This window comes from Pelophylax lessonae, assembly GCF_965119305.1.
Source record: "Pelophylax lessonae genome assembly, chromosome: 7".
Lineage (NCBI taxonomy): Eukaryota > Metazoa > Chordata > Amphibia > Anura > Ranidae > Pelophylax > Pelophylax lessonae.
Window position 1 is genome coordinate 286,166,646 of NC_138774.1, and position 26,240 is coordinate 286,192,885.

Here is a 26,240-nt window from a genome sequence, read left to right on the forward strand (position 1 = left end):
GGAAGCACCAACAAGGAGGCACTGGTGGGGGGAAAGCACCAACAAGGAGGCACTGGTAGGGGGGGTGGGGGGAAAGCACCAACGAGGAGGCACTGGTGGGGGGCGCGGAAGCATCAACGAGGAGGCAATGGTGGGAAAGCACTGGTGGGAATAGATTTGCTGAACTGGTGGGCACAGATTGAGACTGCACTGTGGTGATAACCGCCTTCTGTGATCAGCCGTGATTGGACTGATAATGTGGTAAAGAGCCACTAATTGGCTATTTACCTCAATCTGTGATCGGCAGTTTCCTCTGGACATTATCCTGGGAAGCCATCACTCGGCTATAGCACGGTCCGCAAGTGGTTAAACTCAAGAACATATATGTAACATATAGCAGCTTATCAGATCTAAAGGCCCCGGTGTGTAAACAGCCCTTGTGAAGGTGTTTGATGTTTAGGAACACTAAATTGGACAGCAATAAATGAATAACCGGTCAGACAAGTTGGCATTCTTGAAGAGATTCTCCAACGTTGCTTACTCAATGCAAACTGCATGGCTTCCAAATCAGTAATGTGTATGGGAAACCACTTAGCGACCGCCCGCATTGTACGGTGGACAAGCAGCCACTGCAAGCAAAGCAATGTACCTGTACATCACTGCCTACTTCCGCTCAGATATGGTCCCACATTTAACCAGTGCATGTCAGAGCACAAACAAAGCCATGAAGTCCAAGGAATTGTCTGTAGACCCCTGAGACAGGATTGTATGGAGGCACAGATCTGAGGAAGGGTGCAGAAACATTTCTGCAGCATTGAAGGTCCCCCCAATGAACAAAGTGGCCCCCATCATTCCTAAATAGAAGTAGTTTGGAAATTGAGCGATCGGGGGAGTAGGGCCTTTGTCAGGGAGATGACCAAGAACCCGATGGTCACTCTGACAGAGCTCCAGCACTTCTCTGTGGAGAGAGGAGAACCTTCCAGAAGAACAACCATCTCTACCATACAGGTACAGGTTGAGTGCTGTAGAGTGGCCAGCCGGAAGCAACTCCTCCGCCTGGAGTTTGCCAAAAGGCACCTGAAGGACTCTCAGACCATGAGAAACAAAATTCTCTGTTCTGATGAACCAAAGATTGAACTCTTTGGCCTACAGGCAAGCGTCATGTCTGGAGGAAACCAGGCACCGCTCATCACCTGGCCAATACCATCCCTACAGTGAAGCATGGTGGTGGCAGCGTCATGCTGTGGGGAGGTTTCTCAGCGGCAGGAACTGGAGACTAGTCAGGATCGAGGGAAAGATGAATGCAGTAATGTACAGAGACATCCTTGATAAAAACCTGCTCTAGAGCGCTCTGGACCTCAGACTGGGGCGAAGATTCATCTTCCAACAGGACAACGACCATTAAGCTGGATACACACTATACAACTATATATTATTTAGCACTGATTACTGTAGTAATGTCACTGGTCCCCCCAAAAATGTCCAAAATGTCAGTTAGGGGTCCGATCTGTCCGCCGCAATGTCGCAGTCCCGCTAAAAATCACAGATCGCCCCCTTACTGGAAAAAAATAAAAATGATAAATCTTTCCCCTAGTTTGTAGACGTGATAACTTTTGCGCAAACCAATCAAAATACGCTTATTGCATTTTTTTTTTTTTACCAAAAATATGCAGAATACAAATTCTTTCACACGGCCGTGAGTTTATTTAGTCCGCTGCAACACTTTTTTTTTTTTTTTTTTTTTTACGGACACGGATGTCATCCGCTCCGGATGTCCGCATATCATCCCCGGATGATATACGGACATAATGCATGTCTATGGGATTGCGGATGACACCGCTGACATCAAATTTAGCGTCCTTTCCGTTTTTTAAACGGAAGAAAAAATAGGGTTCTGTTCCGTTCCAAAAAACGGAACAGAACTGACAGGACGCAAATCGGATGTCAGTGGATGGTCATCCGCAATCCCATTGACATTCATTATTTCCGTAAATCACCTGCAAACGGATGGAGTGATATACAGACATACGGAAGGCCCGTGTGAAAGGGGCCTAAAAGGATGAAAAAAATTTGTATTTATTTTTTTTTTTTGGGGAATGTTATGTAGCAGAATGTGAAAAATATTTTTTTTTTTCATAATCGTCACTCTGTTTATAGCGCAAAAATATAAAAAAAAAAAAAAAAAAAAAAAAAAAAAACGCACAGGTGATCAAATACCACCAAAAGAAATTGTGGGGAAAAAAAAGGACATCAATTGTATTTGGGTACAGCGTCGCACGACCGCGCAATTGTCCATTAAAATAACGCAAGTGCCAAATCGCAAAAAATGGCCTGGTCATTAAGGGGGGTAAAACCTTCCGGTCCAGAAGTGGTTAAAGAGAAAGCCATTTTGTCCCGAATAATAAAGCATGCAAATGTAAAAATTAAAATAACCCACCTTGTCGATGAATAAGGCCGCCGTATAGGATCCGTGCAACAACGCATTTCTGCTGCGAATTCAACTTGAGAGTGATACCCTGCAAATTAGAGATTACCAAAGATTAGAGGTTTTTTTTTTTCCCCCAGAACTGGCAATCTATATATATATTACTAATTTGATAACATACATACATATACATATATATACATATATATATATATATATATATATATATATATATATATATATATATATATATATAAAAAATGTTGGTTATCAAATTAGTAAAATCTTCCAAATGCTTATTTTTTTCCAGAACTGCCATTTTTTTCCCCCATATATAAAAAGTTGGTTATCAAATTAGTAAAAATCTGCCAACTGAAGGACAGGCACAAAAGTGCCCGAGAGACGTCCAGTTACAAACAGGGTGGATTTGATTTAAATTATGACAAATCACTAATAAAAGGCTCGATTTTAATCATAATTTTTAAAGAGCAGCTGTCATCTCTGTCCCGCAGAGGCTCCTCCTCTGACCCGCTGTTGACGCACCGACAGTCCCATTCACTTTAATGGGACGGCTGGTGATGCGGCAGTGACACAACAAGGTGAGGGGCGTGGCGGCAGCAGGTGAGTGGATCCCTGCCAACAGGCGCTGCCATGATGGATCTGAAATGACAGGTGCTCTTTAAATGTAAGGACTCATTCTTGCTGGTAGTTAGAATCTTTAATATTTGCAAACAAAATGGAGGTTTCCTATTTAGAATAATAAGCTGTCAGGTTAGTAAAACAGCGATATCAGAAATGATTAAAATCATACAGTTTGTAGTGTACATAGTGTCATACAGTTTGTAGTGTACATAGTGTCATACAGTTTGTAGTGTACATAGTGTCATACAGTTTGTAGTGTACATAGTGTCATACAGTTTGTAGTGTACATAGTGTCATACAGTTTGTAGTGTACATAGTGTCATACAGTTTGTAGTGTACATAGTGTCATACAGTTTGTAGTGTACATAGTGTCATACAGTTTGTAGTGTACATAGTTTCATACAGTTTGTAGTATACATAGTGTCATACAGTTTGTAGTGTACATAGTGTCATACAGTTTGTAGTGTACATAGTTTCATACAGTTTGTAGTGTACACAGATATGCAATACAATGGAATAAAGGAATATTCCTGAACTTTGTTTTATCTCATGGTTACTGTGAAATTGTGTGAATGCGTCAATACAGTGCATGTTATCTCAGACTGCAGAGTTTGGATTCATTGAATGAGTTTACCAAAAAAATGAAAATATTGCAGAATATACAGCCTCATGCTACATAACTAAGCTCCATTTCGTGCTGAATAAACTAAATTATTAAGACATCTTAAAATAGAAAAAAAAAAACGATATTTACATAGATTTTTAATCCAAAAGCATTTTATTAAAATAAATTTGATAAAATCAAAAAAATCTGAATTAAAAAAAAAAAATGAAAATATTGCAGAATATACAGCCTCATGCTACATAACTAAGCTCCATATCGTGCTGAATAAACTAAAATTATTAACATATCTTAAAATAGAAAAAATATATATAGATTTTTAATCCAAAAGCATTTTATTAAAATAAATGTGATAAAAAATCAAAAAAAATCTGAAATGAAAATATTGCATATACAGCCTCATGCTACGTAACTAAGCTCCATTTCATGCTGAATAAACTAAATTATTAACATATTTTTAAAATATTAAAAAAAAACTATATTTAGATATTAATCCAAAGGCATTTTATTAAAATAAATTTGATAAAAATCTAAAAAATCTGAATTAAAAAAAATAAAAAAAATCCAATTTTTATTTATTTTTTATAATTGATTTTTATCCACCCTGGTGACAAATGGACCTGATCAGACCCTCCAGTCTCTTCTATGGATGTGTAGATAACATCGCACCCGCCGCCATCCAATCCACCATAATGTTGGACCTATTCCCCATCCTTTTGGCATCGGATGGAAACAGACAGTTCATCCGATTTCCCCATAGAGGAGATTTGGACTGTGTGCGCTCTGCATAGTCTGAACACCCATGCGATCCGATTCCAGTGCGGACCCAAAGAAGGGTCCATTTTGGTCCAAATGCGATGCGATTTCAGCCATACAAACTGTATGGCTGAATTCACATTGCACAGACCTCGCATGTTATCGGCACAGCAATGCGGTGCGAATCACATGTGATGTCTGGCATCGCATATTAGTGTGAATCCAGCCTCAGGCGGAACCGATTGGGCCACCTGTTGATCTCTATGGGGTGGCGGATGTCAGCGGATCCCTCCCTGACATCTGATCTGATAAAATCCTCTATAAATAGACCTATGCCGATATGTTCGCCATCCATTCAGCAGATCGCATGACAATCAGATGGAAATAGACATGCACTCGGTTTCTATCTGACAGCAGGTGGAATCCACCGCCCGGAGGCGTCAGTGTGAAAGGGGCCTAAAACTTGGAAGCTGATTGGTGCACCAGATTTTGCACTTGGTTTCCATCTGATGGCCCCTCAGAGGAGAGCTGGCTGTGTCCTGTCATCGGCCTACTCAGCTGGAATCAGTGGAGCGATCCCCCACTGAGCAATTGAAATCCGCCGCGCAGAGGCGCCCAAGTGAAAGGGGCCTAAAACTTGGAAGCTGATTGGTGCACCAGATTTTGCACTCTCCAGTGGTAGTAAATAAACCCCAATGGCTCCCATACTATTGGCCAAGTCACAGTCCAGGCTTGAGTCCTGTTGCTACATTGTAATGTGATCTGAAGCCGGATATTCAAGCTCAGCTTCCCAAAAAAACAACTTTCAAAAAGGTGATTACACAATGGGCCTAAATAATTACTGGGAGGGGATGATCAGTAGCTTGCAGTGGAGGCTTCCTGGCAATAAAGGACATTCCAATCCTTGTGCAATTCTGAGAGTTTACATTTCATGTGTGACCTTCACTAGAAAGACACAGCAACTGAAAACACACACTGATGATTTAGTAGACCTTATCCACATCTGAGACATTTGGATTGAATTTTCTTTAGGGCTCAATGACATGGGCAGAAAAAAAAAAAAAAATATATATATATATATATATATAATTAAAGGAAAAAAAACAAATAAAAACTAAAAGTAAAAAAACAAATAAAAAAATATAAAAATTAAAAGAAAAGAAACAAAACAAAAAAACTATAAAATAGGGTAATGTGGATGATCAGTAGTTTGCAGTTGGGGTTTCCTGGTAATAAAAGGACATTCCAATTCTTGCGCAATTCTGAGAGTTTACATTTCATGTGTGACCTTCACTAGAAAGACACAGCAACTGAAAACACACAAAACTCTGCTGATTTAGTAGACCTTATTCACATCTGAGACATTTGGATTGAATTTTCTTTAGGGCTTATTGACAGGTGCAGAAAAGAAAAAAAAAAAAAAAACAAAAAACTATAATTATTAAAGAAAATAAATTAAAAAAAACTATAAAAAAACATAAAAAACAAAAACAAAAAACCTATCAAAAAAAGATTTAATAAAAAAAAAACTATAAATAGGGGGGTGATCAGTAGCTTGCAGTTGGGGTTTCCTGGTAATAAAAGGACATTCCAATTCTTCTGCAATTCTGAGAGTTTACACAGAAAACACACACTGCTGATTTAGACCTTATCCACATCTAAGACATTTGGATTGAATTTTCTTTAGGGCTTAATGTCCAGAGCAGAAAAAAAAAAACAAAAAAAAACAAACTATAAATATAATTATTAAAGAAAAAAAAATAAAAACTATAAATAAAAAAAAGAAAAAAAACTATACAGTGCTGTCCATTCACACCTGAGCAGCGCATTGCTTGAAAAAGCAGTGCCAGGGTTACTGACACGTTGCGTCACTTGCTCACATGACTTCTTCAGGGAAAGCAAGAAAATGACTCGCATGACTTCTTCAGGGAAAGCAAGAAAATGACTCGCATGACTTCTTCAGGGAAAGCAAGAAAATGACTCGCATGACTTCTTCAGGGAAAGCAAGAAAATGACTCTCATGACTTCTTCAGGGAAAGCAAGAAAATGACTCTCATGACTTCTTCAGGGAAAGCAAGAAAATGACTCGCATGACTTCTTCAGGGAAAGCAAGAAAATGACTCGCATGACTTCTTCAGGGAAAGCAAGAAAATGACTCTCATGACTTCTTCAGGGAAAGCAAGAAAATGACTCGCATGACTTCTTCAGGGAAAGCAAGAAAATGACTCATGACTTCTTCAGGGAAAGCAAGAAAATGACTCTCATGACTTCTTCAGGGAAAGCAAGAAAATGACTCTCATGACTTCTTCAGGGAAAGCAAGAAAATGACTCGCATGACTTCTTCAGGGAAAGCAAGAAAATGACTCGCATGACTTCTTCAGGGAAAGCAAGAAAATGACTCTCATGACTTCTTCAGGGAAAGCAAGAAAATGACTCTCATGACTTCTTCAGGGAAAGCAAGAAAATGACTCTCATGACTTCTTCAGGGAAAGCAAGAAAATGACGCAAAGCAATATTAGGGTGCATTGAACACTTGTATGTATAATTTATCACACAAGAATTTCAACACTCATGGTTTGTTAACACAAATTGCTAATCAGAGTCAATCAATCACACGGCGGCAACTCGATGCATTTAGGCATCTAGACATAGTAAAGACGACTTGCTGAAGTTTAAACCGAGCATCAGAATGGGGAAGAAAGGGGATTTAAGTGACTTTGGCATGGGTGTTGGTGGCAGACGGGCTGGTCTGAGTATTTCGGGTATTTTCAAGCACAATCATCTCTCGGGTTTACAGAGAATGGTGGGAAAAAGAGAAAATATCCAGTGAGCGGCAGTTGTGTGGAAGAAAATGCCTGGTTGATGTCAGAGGAGAATGGGCAGACGGGTTCCAGCAGTAACCGAAAAAAAAAAAAAACACTCGTTACAACCAAGGTATGCAGAATACCATCTCTGAAAGTACAACACATCAAACCTTGAAGCAGATGGGCTACAGCAGCAGAAGACCACACCGAGTGCCACTCCTGTCAGCTAAGAACAGAAAACCGAGGCTAAATTCACACAGGATCACCAAACTTGGACAATAGAAGACTGGAAAAACTTTGCCTGATCTGAGGAGTCTCCATTTTAGCTGCGACATTCAGATGTTAGGGTCAGAATTTGGTGCATGGTTCCATCCTGCCTTCTATCACCTGTTCAGGCTGGAGGTGTAATGGTCTGGGGGATATTTTCTCGGCACACTTTGGGCCCCTTAGTACCAATTGAGCATGGTTTAAACGCCGCGGCCTACCTGAGTATTGTTGCTGACCATGTCCATCCCTTTAGGACTACAGTGTACCCATCTTCTGATGGCTCCTTCCAGCAGGATAATGCACCATGTCACAAAGCTTTAATCATCTCACCACTGGTTTCTTCACCATGACAATGAGGTCACTGTACTCCAATGGCCTCCACACTCACCAGATCAGGTCACTGTACTCCAATGGCCTCCACACTCCCCAGTTCCGGTCACTGTACTCCAATGGCCTCCACGCTCACCAGTTCCGGTCACTGTACTCCAATGGCCTCCACGCTCACCAGTTCCGGTCACTGTACTCCAATGGCCTCCACACTCCCCAGAGCAGGTCACTGTAGTCCAATGGCCTCCACACTCACCAGATCCGGTCACTGTACTCCAATGGCCTCCACACTCACCCGATCAGGTCACTGTACTCCAATGGCCTCTACACTCACCAGATCCGGTTACTGTACTCCAATAGCCTCCACACTCACCAGATCCAATTTAACGTCTTTTGGATCTGGTGGAACAGGAGATTGGCATCATGGAGGTGCAGCCGACAAATCTGCAGCAACTGCGTATTTCTATCATGTCACTATGGACCAAAATCTCTGAGGAATGTTTCCAACACCTTGTATTTATGCCATGAAGAATGAAGGCATGGGGGGGTCCAACCCGGTTCTAGCAAGGTGGACCTAATAAAGTAGCCGTGAGTGTATGAATACATTGGTAACATGATTTGATACTTTTTTTTTTTTTTTTGAAGATCACAAAGTTTGAAATTGGTAGTGTGACACCATTTAAGTTTTAGTTTTTATTTGACGTGGGAACACATTATTGCTGTTTGTCACAGCTCTAGGTGTTTATTTTGCGGCAGTGCAGAGAGGTTTTTTCTGTCCTTTATGCTTTAGAATTATACGTCTCTGTAAATACATTTCAGCATAATAAAGAGCTGATTGCTGAAGGTAACACACCATTGGTTCCTCCATTCCCCTTTTTGTGGCTTGTGCTGCGGCTATGAGTGATGCCAATTACCATCCTACGCTACATTCATTCGGGAGGAGGGAGAGCGGAAGGTTCATGCTGCAGTGTGACCTGGTGAATATTTGGGGTTTTTTACCCTCAAGCACTATTGACCCCCTATACTTTGGGGTCTGAAGTTATGAATACAAACTGACAAGACCCGATCGGATTCCCAGGAGGTGCGCAGGCTGTGGGTGTCTTCCATGCACCCAATGAAGACTATTCTAAAAACCGATTAGCCGGAAATTCAAAACGTTCACACGCGAAGGTCATTATTGATACTGGTTGGAGTATAGAATACGAAGGCTGAAGTTTACGCATGGAGGGGCAGCATGGGGATTATTTGAGGATTGCTGGCACTTGTGGTTCACCCACTGCAAGATTGCATCAGTTTTTGGCACCATTTGTATTTGAGCACATTCACTGTATGAGCACATTCACTGTATGGGGTTAGCAGTGTTATATGGGTTTAGAGGTGCAAGCAGTGGCGGCTGGTGCATTGGGGGCGCCGCCCCCCTATCCATGCGTCCGGCCCCCTAATTTACATGCGGGGCGCTGGGCACATGGACTCCAATTTTTTTTTTTTTTTTTAGACATGTGATTAGAGCCAGAGGCCCTAATAGGCAAAGAAACGGGTGGGCTCGGGGCGCAGAGCACTGTGCCCCGAGCCCACCCAGTTGTGTGACAATATGGAATGAAAATTGTCACATGGATCCTCCTCCTGGCGAATCATAAAGTGGGTCTTGAGACCGGTTTCTCAATTGGCCGAAAGGAGAAGCCATGCCATTGGGCATGGAGGAGGGAGGAGACGCAGAAGACAGGAGGAAGAAGCCGAAGCCGCCGCCTGCTGCTGCAGATATTCAGGCAGGGTGGGTGAGCGGGGGGGGGGGGTCCTGTCCTCTTGTCCTGTCTTCTGTGCCCTGTCCCCTGTCCTGCTGTGGTCCTGGGGGGGGGGGGGTTATGGTGCGCGGCCTGGGGTGGTCCGCACCATCCCCCCCCAGGCCCATGGAGCTCCAGCCGCCACTTCGTTCAAGGCGAATTGGTCACATTTTTGTGCGATATGATTTAAAGCGTAACTTTGATAAGCTCCCCACCGGCAGACCCCCACACTCACACTCCAGGGTTGTCGGGAAGAGGCCCTTGTCCCCCATCAACATCCAGGATAGTGGTTTATTAGAGATTTTTCTTAGTTCTACTTCAAAGTGAAACTCTACTTTTGTTTAAAAAAAAAACAAAAAAAAAAAAACATTCCCCTCTGGGTGATCTCTGTACATTACAAGGATTATAACAAACTTTGTTGCAGATTTCTACCTTTTGTTATTCTGAAGAAATCATTGTTTGTTCCTTGTTTCCTTGTTTGTTTGTTCCTCTGTGCTGAGTGGGTCTAATGGGAGTGGTTTCACAATTATCAAGCAGCTGTAGAGCACTAATGAGGAAAGCTGCTGGGCCTGCATCCCTTTAGACGTGTTCCTATTGGGAGGATCTCACCAAAAAAATGACATTATTGTTGCAGGGGATGCCAGAAATCTGACTTGTATCTTAGTGCAGACTTCTGGGAAAATTGGTGAGCCAATCACACAAGCAGGAAATGATGTTTCTGGGGGTGTGGTCAGTATACATTCTGTGTACAGAACAGCTCCAGGCGGCCATATTGTATTGCATTTTCAGAAAATTACAACAGCTGCAGATTGAAAAGGAAAGGTCATTTTTAAGAACATTCAATTACAATATGATTTGTGTCGCAATTGTATACGCTATATTGTTTTTTTCTTTATTTGCTATTTTTTCCCCTCACGAAAGGGGAGTCACCTTTTAGTGCCGGTTCACACTACTCCGACTTTTCAGGCAACTTGGTCACCTGACAAGTCGTGCTCCATTCTGTGCAATGGGAACCATTCTAATAGGAGCGACTCAAGACGCTCCGACTTAGAAAATAGTTCCTGCACTACTTTTGGCCGAAATCGGAGCAACTTGCATTGACTTCCATTATGTGAAGTCCGTGCCGAAGTCGCAGTGCACGGCGACTTGTTCAAGTCACCCCAAAGTCGTGTCGCCATAGTGTGAACCGACTCTTAAAGAAGTGTTTCTCAACTCCTGTCCTCATGACCCACTAACAGGCCAGGTTTGCAAGATAACTGAAATACATCCCAGGTGATATCATTTGCTGCTCAGTGATTGCAGTATTCTAGTCTGCATCTCCCCAAGGTGATACCTAAAATCTGTCCTGTTAGTGGGTCCTGAGGACCGGAGTGGAGAACCACGGCTTTAAAAAGGAACAGCGCGTCTATTTATATTCACGGTTTATATTCTGCGGGGTAAAGCAGCACATTTTTGGCCACTATAGACCTCAATGTGAACGCCTGAATAACGTCCGATTCCTTGGCTCTTCCCCTAGTAACTAGCTTTCCATTAACTAGAGCAGAAACGCTCAAGCTTGGTAATCCCGGTGCGGGGGGGGGGGGGGGAGGGATGCTCCAAAAATCACTCAAGTGTGCATGGGGGCTGAAGTAGGCCTTGGCGATCATCACAGATTAACCAAAAAACGAGAACTACACAACTACATTAAAGATAATGTAATCCTTGTTTTTGAAGGTGGGGATGTGAGCGTGTTTTAGAAGTGCTAATAATGGCAGTTAAATCCAAGCCTGGTGACTGGGATCATGTAAGCGGATCAAGAAAATAAGTTGGCAGAGTTGATATTTTAACTGTTTGCACATTGCTCTTGGTCTAGGACTGTGGACTGCAAACTGCGGCTCCTAGAGACCAGATGGGGTCCCTTTTCCTGCCTTTATCCAGCCCTTAGGACTAGTTATTCCCAAAACACCAACAGCGGGGTACTGGCCCCCACACAGATACCAACGCTAGGGCACTATTTATCCCACAGATGCCAACAATGGGGCACTAGCCACCCCCCCCCCCCCCCACCACCACCACAGACCACAGGTGCAACATTTAATTTTTTTTTGTTCCCGTTAACCACCATGCCTGAGGCATTGTTCACTCCTGACCCCCCGAGATATTTTCTACTCACAATGGCCACAGTCCGGGCCCGCTCATTATGTTTAATAAATGTAATTCTACAGAACTTGCTGGCAGACTGGGGACAATTGCCAGAGGACTTGCTGGCAGACTGGGGACAATTGCCATTGCCAAATCCTTTAGAAAATGTGCTATGGCATGTCTCCAAGTAATGGGAGCATTGCCAGAGGACTGGTTGGCAGCCTAGGGACATTGCCAGAGGACTTGTTGGCAGGCTACGGACACTGCCAGAGGATATTTGCCATAGGACTTGTTGGCAGACTGGGGACATTTGCTAGAGGACTTGGCAATGGCAACACGTCCCCAAGCAATGGGGACATTGCCAGAGGACTGGTTGGCAGACGGGGGACATTCCCAGAGGACTTGCTGGCACACCAGGGAAATTGCCAGAGGACTTGCTGGCAGACCAGGGACATTGCCAGAGGACTTGCTGGCACACCAGGGACATTGCCAGAGGACTTGGCAATGGTAAAAACATATCCCCAAGCAATGGGGACATTTGCCATAGGACTTGTTGGCAGACTGGGGACATTTGCAAGAGGACTTGGCAATGGCAATAACATATCCCAAAGCAATGGGGACATTGCCAAAGTACTGGTTGGCAGACTGAGGACATTGCCATTGCCAAGTCCTATGGCATGTCCCCAAGAAATGGGGACATTGCCAGAGGACTTGTTGGCAGACTAGGGACATTGCAAGAGGACATTTGCCATTAGGACTTGCTGGTGAATGGGGGCATTTGCCACAGGACTTGCTGGCAGACTGGGGATATTTGCTATTACCAGGTCCTATAGAAAATGTCCTATGGCATGTCCCTAAGCAATGGGGACATTGCCAGAGGATTGGTTGACAGACTGGGGACATTCGCAGAGGACTTGCTGGCAGATCAGGGACATTGCCAGAGGACATGCTGGCAGAATGGGGACATTTGCCAGAGGATTTGGCAATACCATATCCACAAGCAATGGGGACATTGCCAGAGGACTGGCTGGCAGACTGGGGACATTGCCATGCCCTATGGTATATGTCCTATGGCATGTCCCCAAGCAACGGGGACATTGCCAGAGGACTGTTTGGCAGCCTAGGGACATTGCCAGAGGACTTGCTGGTAGGCTAGGGACACTGCCAGAGGGTATTTGCCATAGGACTTGTTGGCAGACTGGGGATATTTGCTAGAGGACTTGGCAATGGCAACATGTCCCCAAGCAATGGGGACATTGCCAGAGGACTGGTTGGCAGACTGGGGACCTTGCCATTGCCAAGTCCTATTACAAATGTTCTATGGCATGTCCCCAAGAAATGGGGACATTGCCAAAGGACTTGTTGGCAGACTAGGGACATTGCCAGAGGACATTTGCCATTAGGACTTGCTGGCAAATGGGGGTATTTGCCACAGGACTTGCTGGCAAATGGGGGTATTTGCCATTGCCAGGTCATATACAAAATGTCCTATGGCATAGCTTTGGCACTGCGACTCTCCAGTACTGGGGTTCTGGGGTCACATTCCACCCGAGGTGCCCCTAAATGGTCCTTCCTAGGCTGCATGTACCACCTATAAACCAAGCATGTACTTGGTAGGACAATCATCTTCCATCCACACGTGTCTGCATGGCTGTGGTAAGGACTTTGGCATGTAAGATCATTTGGGACAAGGACTCCTCGTGTGAAGGGTTCAGTGTTCTTTGTTGAAGAACGATCGTTACTGTATGAACATAAAAAAAGAAAAATATGAAGAAGAAGAATGCTGACGAGGTAGAAGATAAGACTGCTGAGCAGCATTATCTGGGCTGCAGACCAACTAATCAGCAACTTCAGCACTTCACTTTCTGTTATTGCACAACACCAGGCTGTCCATGCGCCAAAATGCTCCCAAGTCACCCGAGAAGGAGCGGAAATGTCACAACTACTATGAGGAGACAAGCAGTCCGGTGTCCCCGATTTACGTAGACGAACCACAAAGAGAAAAGATGACGTGTGACTTTAATAGCAGATACTGGTATAAATCTCAGCACGATATCTCTGCCTTTCTCCACCGATACAATTTTCAGGTCTCCGGGAACTTCTGCCTATAATTACCATATCTACAACCCACGGGACATTAGCATGGTGGCGGGTGGGAGGAACACTCCCCCACCCTTGCACTGGTGGCAAGAGTGCCCCCCATAAAGCACTGGTGGCCAGTGGGAAGAGTGCCCTTCCCCTCCCCTTGTACTGGTGGCCAGTGGGAAGAGTGCTCCCCCTCCACTTGTACTGGTGGCCAGTGGGAAGAGTTGCCCCCCTGTACTGGTGGTGAGAATGTTGCTTACATTGGTGGCCAGCGGGAAGAACCACCTCCTTAAAGAGATCTAAATACATCACCAGTGTCAGTGGGAACGTATATGAAAGGACCTCTGAGGAACCGGCGGTGTTCCATAGAACCCGGACCAAGCAAGGCCACCGTGTCACAATGGTTCCAAATCCATCACACAGCCACAATATTGATCCATCTTATAATGATACATTGTATGTATTGGGAACTGTACAGAATGTATACAGGGATCGCTGTCTGCAACCTCCGGACCTTCCACAGCTACAAGCAATTCGTATCTGATTACCCGCCCCCATTTCCCACTCTTCCAATCAGCTTCCCAACATGCAGGACACCCCCATAACTCCACCAACCCCCCCCCCCCCCCCACATTTCATCCTCACCACATTCTAGGCAATAGGCCTGTACAGTCTCTATTCCATCATCTCTGCCACACCGGGCTCCTCCTCTTCCCCAATCCCCTCCCAGATTATTTCTGGACCATAATTGGACACTCGCAGCCTCCATACTGCCCCCCCCTTTTCTTTAGCCACCCCCCATCCTCTAAACTGCCCACCTTTCCTTTAGACCCCGACATCCTCCATACTGCCCACCCCCCTTTAGACCCCCAACATCATCTATACTGGCCCCCTTTCCTTTAGAACCCCCCAACATCCCTAATACTGCCCCCCTCCTTTAAATCCCCCCAACATCCTTCATACTGCCCCCCTCCTTTAAAACCCCCCCCCCCCCGACATCCTCCATACTGCCCCCTTCTTTAGACCCCCGACATTCTCCATACTGCCACCCCCCTCCTTCAGACTCCAGACATCCTCCATACTGTCACCCCCTTTCCTTCAGACCCCCGACATCATCCATACTGCCACCCCCCCTTCCTTTAGACCCCCGACATCCTCCATACTGCTACCCCCTCTCCTTCAGACCCCCGACATCCTCCATACTGCCGCCACCCCCCCTCCTTCAGACCCCCCACATCCTCCATGTGGCCCCCCATCCTTCAGACCCCCGACATCCTCCATACTGCCACCCCCTCTTCTTCAAACCTCCGACATCCTCCATACTGCCCCCCGTCTCTTCAGACTCCCGACATCCTCCATACTGCCCCCCCTCCTTCAGACCCCCGACATCCTCCATACTGCCATCCCCCTCCTTCAGACCCCCGACATCATCCATACTGCCCCCCCCTCTCCTTCAGACCCCCGACATCCTCCATACTGCCACCCCCCTCCTTCAGACCCCCGACATCCTCCATACTGCCACCCCCCTCCTTCAGACCCCCGACATCCTCCATACTGCCCCCCCTCTCCTCCAGACCCCCGACATCCTCCACACTGCCACCCCCCCCTCCTTCAGACCCCGACATCCTCCATACTGCCACCCCCCCTCCTTCAGACCCCCGACATCCTCCATGTTGCCCCCCATCCTTCAGACCCCCGACATCCTCCATGTTGCCCCCCATCCTTCAGACCCCCGACATCTTCCATACTGCCACCCCCTCTCCTTCTGACCCCCGACATCCTCCATACTGCCACCCCCCCTCCTTCAGACCCCCGACATCCTCCATGTTGCCCCCCATCCTTCAGACCCCTGACATCCTCCATGTTGCCCCCCATCCTTCAGACCCCCGACATCTTCCATACTGCCACCCCCTCTTCTTCAAACCTCCGACATCCTTCATACTGCCACCCCCCCTCCTTCAGACCCCCCGACATCCTCCATGTTGCCCCCCCTCCTTCAGACCCCCAACATCCTCCATACTGCCACCCCCTCTCCTTCTGACCCCCGACATCCTCCATACTGCCACCCCCCCTCCTTCAGACCCCCGACATCCTCCACACTGCCACCCCCCCTCCTTCAGACCCCCGACATCCTCCATACTGCCACCCCCCCCTCCTTCAGACCCCCGACATCCTCCATACTGCCACCCCCCCTCCTTCAGACCCCCGACATCCTCCATACTGCCACCCCCCCCTCCTTCAGACCCCCGACATCCTCCATACTGCCACCCCCCCTCCTTCAGACCCCCGACATCCTCCACACTGCCACCCCCCCTCCTTCAGACCCCCAACATCCTCCATACTGCCACCCCCAACTCCTTCAGACCCCCGACATCCTCCATACTGCCACCCCCCCCTCCTTCAGACCCCCGACATCCTCCATACTGCCACCCCCCCTCCTTCAGACCCCCAACATCCTCCATACTGCCACCCCCCCTCTTTCAGACCCCCGACATCCTCCATACTGCCACCCCCCCTCCTTCAGACCCCCGACATCCTCCATACTGCCCCCCGTCTCTTCAGACTCCCGACATCCTCCATACTGCCCCCCCTGCTTCAGACCCCCGACATCCTCCATACTGTCACCCCCTCTCCTTCAGACCCCCGACATCCATCATACTGCCCCCCATCCTTCAGACCCCCGACATCCTCCTTGTTGCCCCCCTCCTTCAGACCCCCGACATCCTCCATACTGCCACCCCCCCTCCTTCAGACCCCCGACATCCTCCATACTGCCACCCCCCTCCTTCAGACCCCCGACATCCTCCATACTGCCAACCCCCCTCCTTCAGACCCCCGACATCCTCCATACTGCCACCCCCCCTCCTTCAGACCCCCGACATCCTCCACACTGCCACCCCCCCTCCTTCAGACCCCCAACATCCTCCATACTGCCACCCCCCCTCCTTCAGACCCCCGACATCCTCCACACTGCCACCCCCCCTCCTTCAGACCCCCGACATCCTCCATACTGCCACCCCCCCTCCTTCAGACCCCCGACATCCTCCATACTGCCACCCCCCCTCCTTCAGACCCCCGACATCCTCCACACTGCCACCCCCCCTCCTTCAGACCCCCGACATCCTCCATACTGCCACCCCCCCTCCTTCAGACCCCCGACATCCTCCATACTGCCCCCCCTCCTTCAGACCCCCGACATCCTCCATACTGCCATCCCCCTCCTTCAGACCCCCGACATCATCCATACTGCCCCCCCCTCTCCTTCAGACCCCCGACATCCTCCATACTGCCACCCCCCTCCTTCAGACCCCCGACATCCTCCATACTGCCCCCCCTCTCCTCCAGACCCCCGACATCCTCCACACTGCCACCCCCCCCTCCTTCAGACCCCGACATCCTCCATACTGCCACCCCCCCTCCTTCAGACCCCCGACATCCTCCATGTTGCCCCCCATCCTTCAGACCCCCGACATCCTCCATGTTGCCCCCCATCCTTCAGACCCCCGACATCTTCCATACTGCCACCCCCTCTCCTTCTGACCCCCGACATCCTCCATACTGCCACCCCCCCTCCTTCAGACCCCCGACATCCTCCATGTTGCCCCCCATCCTTCAGACCCCTGACATCCTCCATGTTGCCCCCCATCCTTCAGACCCCCGACATCTTCCATACTGCCACCCCCTCTTCTTCAAACCTCCGACATCCTTCATACTGCCACCCCCCCTCCTTCAGACCCCCCGACATCCTCCATGTTGCCCCCCCTCCAGACCCCCAACATCCTCCATACTGCCACCCCCTCTCCTTCTGACCCCCGACATCCTCCATACTGCCACCCCCCCTCCTTCAGACCCCCGACATCCTCCACACTGCCACCCCCCCTCCTTCAGACCCCCGACATCCTCCATACTGCCACCCCCCCTCCTTCAGACCCCCGACATCCTCCATACTGCCACCCCCCCTCCTTCAGACCCCCGACATCCTCCATACTGCCACCCCCCCTCCTTCAGACCCCCGACATCCTCCATACTGCCACCCCCCCTCCTTCAGACCCCCGACATCCTCCACACTGCCACCCCCCCTCCTTCAGACCCCCAACATCCTCCATACTGCCACCCCCAACTCCTTCAGACCCCCGACATCCTCCATACTGCCACCCCCCCTCCTTCAGACCCCCAACATCCTCCATACTGCCACCCCCCCTCTTTCAGACCCCCGACATCCTCCATACTGCCACCCCCCCTCCTTCAGACCCCCGACATCCTCCATACTGCCCCCCGTCTCTTCAGACTCCCGACATCCTCCATACTGCCCCCCCTGCTTCAGACCCCCGACATCCTCCATACTGCCCCCCCTGCTTCAGACCCCCGACATCCTCCATACTGTCACCCCCTCTCCTTCAGACCCCCGACATCCATCATACTGCCCCCCATCCTTCAGACCCCCGACATCCTCCTTGTTGCCCCCCTCCTTCAGACCCCCAACATCCTCCATACTGCCACCCCCCCCCCTTCAGACCCCCGACATCCTCCATGTTGCCCCCCCCTCCTTCAGACCCCCAACATCCTCCATACTGCCACCCCCTCTCCTTCTGACCCCCGACATCCACCATACTGCCACCCCCCCTCCTTCAGACCCCCGACATCCTCCATACTGCCACCCCCCCTCCTTCAGACCCCCGACATCCTCCACACTGCCACCCCCCCTCCTTCAGACCCCCGACATCCTCCATACTGCCCCCCGTCTCTTCAGACTCCCGACATCCTCCATACTGCCCCCCCTGCTTCAGACCCCCGACATCCTCCATACTGTCACCCCCTCTCCTTCAGACCCCCGACATCCATCATACTGCCCCCCATCCTTCAGACCCCCGACATCCTCCTTGTTGCCCCCCTCCTTCAGACCCCCAACATCCTCCATACTGCCACCCCCTCTCCTTCTGACCCCCGACATCCTCCATACTGCCACCCCCCCTCCTTCAGACCCCCGACATCCTCCACACTGCCACCCCCCCTCCTTCAGACCCCCGACATCCTCCATACTGCCACCCCCCCCTCCTTCAGACCCCCGACATCCTCCATACTGCCACCCCCTCTCCTTCAGACCCCCAACATCCTCCATGTTGCCCCCCATCCTCCATGTTGCCCCCCTGTCTCTCACCATGGGCTCCTCGGTGTTCCTCTGGAATTGGACCAGCCGGGCCTTCCTCTTCTCCTCCGGACATCCATTGGTGGGGGGACATTCCTCAGAGAGAGCCCCGGAGGGGGAGGGGGACAGAGCCTGAGGAGAGGAAGACATGGAGGAGACAAATCACATAGAATACACCGAGAGAGAGAGGAGAATACACCGAGAGAGAGGAGAATACACCGAGAGAGAGGAGAATACACCGAGAGAGAGGAGAATACACCGAGAGAGAGAGGAGAATACACCGAGAGAGAGGAGAATACACCGAGAGAGAGAGGAGAATACACCGAGAGAGAGGAGAATACACCGAGAGAGAGGAGAATACACCGAGAGAGAGGAGAATACACCGAGAGAGAGAGGAGAATACACCGAGAGAGAGGAGAATACACCGAGAGAGAGAGGAGAATACACCGAGAGAGAGGAGAATACACCGAGAGAGAGGAGAATACACCGAGAGAGAGGAGAATACACCGAGAGAGAGGAGAATACACCGAGAGAGAGGAGAATACACCGAGAGAGAGAGGAGAATACACCGAGAGAGAGGAGAATACACCGAGAGAGAGGAGAATACACCGAGATAATACCGCCCCCCCCCCCCCCCCAGAGACCTTCACCCTCTCCCTGACTCAGCGGACAAAGGCCGTCCCCTCCCCCCTCTCACCGGAGGAGCCGCCTTGTTCTGCAGTAATGTCTCCAGATAGAGATCGGACAGAGCCCGCTGAAACTTCACCGACATGTCTGAGCTCCGATCTCCGCACACACAATGAGCTGAGTCAGGGGATTCTCCCCGCCCCCCACACAGGGGAGGACCGGCTATCACCTCCTCACACACCGGTGTCTCTCAAACGGGGGACAACATCAACAGTGCACGGGCTGAGGGGGGCGCGCTCCCGGGTCACATGACCGCCGCTGATAGAGGTCACGTGATACGGAGAGGACCCACTACGCTGTCCGCGTCACGTGACCGAACAATAGGGGGGGAGGGGGCGGGGATTTGTGCTGTCATGGCTCTGAGGGGGCACTTGTTTACCAACCTGTCATGGAGAAATAAAGGAATCCATAGAGATCGACTGTGATCAATATATAATAAAGGAGTCCCTAGAGATCTACTGTGATCAATATATAATAAAGGAGTCCATAGAGATCTACTGTGATCAATATATAATAAAGGAGTCCATAGAGATCTACTGTGATCAATATATAATAAAGGAGTCCATAGAGATCTACTGTGATCAATATATAATAAAGGTGTCCATAGAGATCTACTGTGATCAATATATAATAAAGGTGTGCATAGAGATCTACTGTGATCAATCGTGATCAATATATAACAAAGTATTCCATAGAGGTCTACAGTGATCAATATATAATAAAGGAGTCCCTAGAGAGGTGCTCAAAATTTTTTTTTTTGGGGGGGGGGGGGGCGCAAAAAGAAAAATGTAATAGGTATTGCTTCGCGGTAAAAAATTGCATGACTTTGAGGTCATGGTACAGGCATGTCACAGGTCATGGTATAGGCATGTCACAGGTCATGGTACAGGCATGTCACAGGAGATGGTACAGGCATGTCACGGGTCATGGTACAGGCATGTCACGGGTCATGGTACAGGCATGTCACGGGTCATGGTACAGGCATGTCACAAGTCATGGTACAGGCATGTCACAGGTCATGGTACAGGCATGTCACAGGTGATGGCACAGGTGATGGTACAGGCATGGCACAGGTGATGGTACAGGCATGGCACAGGTGATGGTACAGGCATGGCACAGGTGATGGTACAGGCATGGCACAGGTGATGGTACAGGCAATAGTATAGGCATGGCACAGGTCATGGTAAGGGCATGGCACAGGTCATGGTACAGGCATGGCACATATCATGGTACAGGCATAGCACATATCATGGTACAGGCATAGCACATATCATGGTACAGGCAGGTCGTGGTACAGGCCGTGGCACAGGCCGTGGCACAGGGCATGTACAGGAGATGGTACAGGCATGGCACAGGTGATGGTACAGGCATGGCACAGGAGATGGTATAGGTATGGCACAGGTCATGGTAAGGGCATGGCACAGGGAGGTCACGGTACAGGCATGGCACAGGTCATGGAACAGGGAGGTCACGGTACAGGCATGGCACAGGCCGTGGTACAGGCATGGCACAGTCATGTCACTTACCTGCTCTTGGGCTGGCTCACTCGACCGGACCGACTGCTGTGCTGTGGGCTGCTGAAGACTGAGACACGTTGCATGCCGCTGCTCCTCCTCCTCGCACTGACGGCGGGCGGGAAGGTGAGGACGGTGAGTGACTGACGCACGCACCGCCCCCACATGACGTCAGCCGGGATGTCCTGAATGATTGGTCCAGGCTGGAGTCTGGACCAATCACAGCCAGGACAGGACTAGTGGGGAGTGTCGGGGCGCATTGCTCTGCGCCCCGGTGACACCCAGAACGGCTGCCAATTGGTGCCTCTGCCTGGCAGCACGTGGGCTGCCAACCCCCCCCCCCCCCATAGGCCAACATGTCCGGCCACTCTGCTTCCTTGTTCGCGTCCTCCGGCCATCTGATTGGCCGGAGGCGTGATAACATGAGCATGTGCTCGGGAGCCGCCGGTCACGGCATAGGGTTCTGAAGGAACGGCACGGGTGGCCGTTCCTCCAGAGCGCATGCGCCGATGACGTCATCGGCTGCATGCATTGTAAATATTTCCTAAACGGTGCATGTTTAGGAAACATTTATAGCACCTATAGGTAAGCCTTAATATAGCCTTACCTATAGGTAAATGTAAAAAAAGTGGGTTTACAACCTCTTTGACCGCTTGCCGACCGCCGCAAGTACATATACTACGGCGGTCAGCCTAGTGCAGGCAAAGCGACATATGGGTAAGTCACTCGCCTGTGAGCCAATAGGGGGCGAGCGTGCGCTGCCGGAGGCGCGCTCCTGCCCCCACTCGCTCACTGGGATCCCCGCGCGTGTGACCGGTGGACCCGATGTCCGCCGGTCACTCGCTATTGTTCGTTACAGCGGGAGAAAGGCAAGCGGCTAATGTAAACACAGCCGCATGTCATTCTCCCATGTGTAAGTGCAGAGATCATACGATCCTGCTATGCAGGATCGTATCTCTCTGTAGTTACACAAGCAGCCACATCCCTGCACAGTTAGAAGCACGCCTCTAGGGACACACTTAACCCCTCCTTCTCCAATAAAGTTAACCCCTTTCCTGCCAGTGTCATTTTTATAGTAACAGTGCATATGTATAGTACTGATTACTGTAGTAATGTCACTGGTACCCCCAAAAGTGTCAAAAATGTCAGTCAAGGGTCCGATCTGTCCGCCGCAATGTCGCAGTCCCGCAAAAAAAAGAAAAAAAGAAGAAAAAAAAAAAATCGCAGATCGCCATTACTCGCTAAAAAATAAAATAAATAAATAAATAATCTTTCCCTTAGTAAACGCAATAACTTTTGTGCAAACCAATAAAAATACGCTTATTGCGATTTTTTTTACCAAACATATGTAGCAGAAAAAAAATTGGCATAAAATGTTAAAAAATTTAGATTTTTACATTTTTTTTGGGGGGAATTTCAAGTGAAAAAATGTTAAAAATAGTTATTTTTTCAAAATTGTCGCTCTTTTTTGTTTATAGCGAATGATCAAAAAATCACACAGGTGATCAAATACCACCAAAAGAAAGCTCTGTTTGTGGGAAAAAAAGGACTTCAATTTCATTTGGGTGCAGCGTCGCACGACCGCGCAATTGTCCGTTAAAATCACGCAGTGCCGAATAGCAAAATAGGCCCTGGTCAGGAAGGGGGTAAAATCTTCCGGGGCTTAAGTGGTTAAGTAGCAGAGGGGGCTGTTAATTTCAGCTGCTTTGATGTTAATTAAATTACCAACTGGTGAACTAGATGGGCAACAATGGGATGACCTCCAGAACAGGGATGGTTTTACAGGTGGAGGACATTGATATTGTTTTCCCTACTCATCTTTTCTGACTGTTTTTCTCTGGTTTTGCATTTGGCTGGGGTCAGTGTCACTACTGGTAGTATGAGGAGATACCTGGACCCTATAGAGGGGGTCAGTGTCACTACTGGTAGTATGAGGAGATACCTGGACCCTATAGAGGGGGTCAGTGTCACTACTGGTAGTATGAGGAGATACCTGGACCCTATAGAGGGGGGTCAGTGTCACTACTGGTAGGATGAGGAGATACCTGGACCCTATAAAGGGGGGTCAGTGTCACTACTGGTAGGATGAGGAGATACCTGGACCCTATAGAGGGGGGTCAGTGTCACTACTGGTAGGATGAGGAGATACCTGGACCCTATAGAGGGGGTCAGTGTCACTACTGGTAGTATGAGGAGATACCTGGACCCTATAGAGGGGGGTCAGTGTCACTACTGATAGTATGAGGAGATACCTGGACCCTATAGAGGGGGTCAGTGTCACTACTGGTAGGATGAGGAGATACCTGGACCCTATAGAGGGGGTCAGTGTCACTACTGGTAGTATGAGGAGATACCTGGACCCTATAGAGGGGGTCAGTGTCACTACTGGTAGGATGAGGAGATACCTGGACCCTATAGAGGGGGTCAGTGTCACTACTGGTAGTATGAGGAGATACCTGGACCCTATAGAGGGGGTCAGTGTCACTACAGGTAGTATGAGGAGATACCTGGACCCTATAGAGGGGGGTCAGTGTCACTACTGGTAGTATGAGGAGATACCTGGACCCTATAGAGGGGGGTCAGTGTCACTACTGGTAGTATGAGGAGATACCTGGACCCTATAGAGGGGGTCAGTGTCACTACTGGTAGTATGAGGAGATACCTGGACCCTATAGAGGGGGGTCAGTGTCACTACTGGTAGTATGAGGAGATACCTGGACCCTATAGAGGGGGGTCAGTGTCACTACTGGTAGTATGAGGAGATACCTGGACCCTATAGAGGGGGGTCAGTGTCACTACTGGTAGTATGAGGAGATACCTGGACCCTATAGAGGGGGGTCAGTGTCACTACTGGTAGTATGAGGTCATACCTGGACCCTATAGAGGGGGTCAGTGTCACTACTGGTAGGATGAGGAGATACCTGGACCCTATAGAGGGGGGTCAGTGTCACTACTGGTAGGATGAGGAGATACCTGGACCCTATAGAGGGGGTCAGTGTCACTACTGGTAGTATGAGGAGATACCTGGACCCTATAGAGGTTGCACAGGCAGTCCAACTCCTCCTGGATGGCCCATCAATACGTGTCATTGCCAGAAGGTTTGCTGTGTCTCCCAGCACAGTCTCAGGAGCATGGAGGAGATTCCAGGAGACAGGCAGTTACTCTAGGAGAGCTGGACTGGGCTGTAGAAGGTCCTTAACCCATCAGCAGGACCGGTATCTGCTCCTTTGTGCAAGGAGGAACAGGATGAGCGCTGCCAGAGCCCTACAAAATGACCTCCTGCAGGACACTGGTGGGAATGTCTCTGAACAAATCAGAAACAGACTTCATGAGGGTGGCCTGAGGGCCCGACGTCCTCTAGTGGGCGCTGTGCTCACTGCCCGGCACCCTGGAGCTGGATTGGCATTTGCCATTGAACACCAGAATTGGCAGCTCCACCACTGGCACCCTGTGCTTTTCACAGATGAGAGCAGGGTCACCCTGAGCACATGTGACAGACATGAAAGGGTCCGGAGAAGCCGTGGAGAACGTTATGCTGCCTGTAACATCGTTCAGTATGACCGGTTTGGTGGTGGTCAGTGATGGTCTGGGGAGGAATATCCATGGAGGGACGCACAGACCTCTACAGGACAGACAATGACACCCTGACTGTCATTAGGGAACTGGATGAAATCATTGGACCCATTGTCAGACCCTACGCTGGTTCAGTGGGTCCTGGGTTCCTCCTGGTGCAGACAATGCCCGGCCTCATGTGGTGAGAGAATGCAGCCAGTTCCTGGAGGATGAAGGATTTGATACCATTGAATGGCCTCCACACTCTCCTGACCTAAATCCAATAGAACATCTCTGGGACATTATGTTTCTGTCCATCCGACACCGCCAGGTTGCACCTCAGTCTGTTCAGGAGCTCAGTGATGCCCTGGTCCAGATCTGGGAGGAAATACCCCAGGACACCATCCGTCATCTCATTAGGAATATGTCCCCACATTGTCAGACATGCATACAAGCATGTGGGGGGGGGGGGGGGGCATACAAACTACTGAGGACCATTCTGAGTTGCTGCAATGAGATTTTAGCAAAATGGACTCGCCTGCTGCATCATTTTTTCACTTTGATTTTCGGGGGGGTCTTTAAATTCAGCCCTCTGGTTGCAGGGCTCTGTGGGCAGGGGGCTTATCAGAATCTGGAAGACTGTTTTAACAAGGTGGGGCCCCAGATCCCGCCCCCCCCCCATGTGAATGAGTAAGGGGCACCAGTCAGTGACGTCACATGGGAGCAGTGCAACCAGGTGATGTCGCCAGGTGGCCTCACCCCTTACCTACAGAAGAACTGTCAAACGACTGAGTGGGTAGTCAGCAATTAGCCTTCTTCGCAGACTGTGCATTTTTTTTTTCTTGGTCCGGGTATAGGGTGCAGCGGGCATCATGATTGAGGATAGATTTACATCGAGGGACATGGTTTTTATTTTTAATATAGGAAATGTCAAAAACAGTTTCTTTTTGACACTTTTTTGGTGAATTGGTAGGGGTACTAAAGTACCCCATGTACTTCCAGATTCTGATAAGCTCCCCATCGGCAGACCCCCACATTCACACCCCAGGGTTGTCGGGAAGAGACCCTTGTCCCCCATCAACATCCGGGATAGTGGTTTATTAGAGATTTTTCTTAGTTCGACTTTAAACCGTAACTCCACTTTTGTTGAGAAAAAAAAAAAAACATTCCCCTCTGTACATTACAAGGATTCTAACAAACTTTGTTGCAGATTCCTTCCTTTTGTTATTCTGAAGAAATCATTGTTTGTTCCTCTGTGCTGAGTGGGTCTAATGGGAGTGGTTTCATAATTATCTATCAGCTGTGGCAGTTGCAGGTCTCTAATAAGAAAAGCTGCTGGGCCTGCATCCCTTTAGTTGTGTTACTATTGGGAGGATCTCACCAAAAATGACATTTTTGTTGCAGGGGATGCCAGAAATCTGACTTGTATCTTAGTGCAGACTTCTGGGAAAATTGGCGAGCCAATCACATAAGCAGGAAATGTTTCTGGGGGTGTGGTCAGTATACATTCTGTGTACAGAACAGCTCCAGAC

At 48.9% G+C, this 26,240-nt stretch overlaps 1 protein-coding gene across 1 annotated transcript in view; it reads right to left on the reverse strand.

Moving 5' to 3' along the window:
* Nucleotides 1–19,821, reverse strand: part of MPP1 (MAGUK p55 scaffold protein 1) — an 894,076-nt gene extending 874,255 nt beyond the window's left edge. Inside the window, exons 1-3 of the mRNA XM_082263590.1 lie at nt 19,653–19,821; nt 18,968–19,087; nt 2,417–2,495 (exon numbers count right to left, since the gene is read on the reverse strand). Of these exons, the coding sequence (XP_082119716.1) occupies nt 2,417–2,495; nt 18,968–19,087; nt 19,653–19,727 (274 nt within the window). The 5' untranslated portion in view covers nt 19,728–19,821. The remainder of the gene's footprint in view (nt 1–2,416; nt 2,496–18,967; nt 19,088–19,652) is intronic.
* Nucleotides 19,822–26,240: the final 6,419 nt, after the last annotated feature.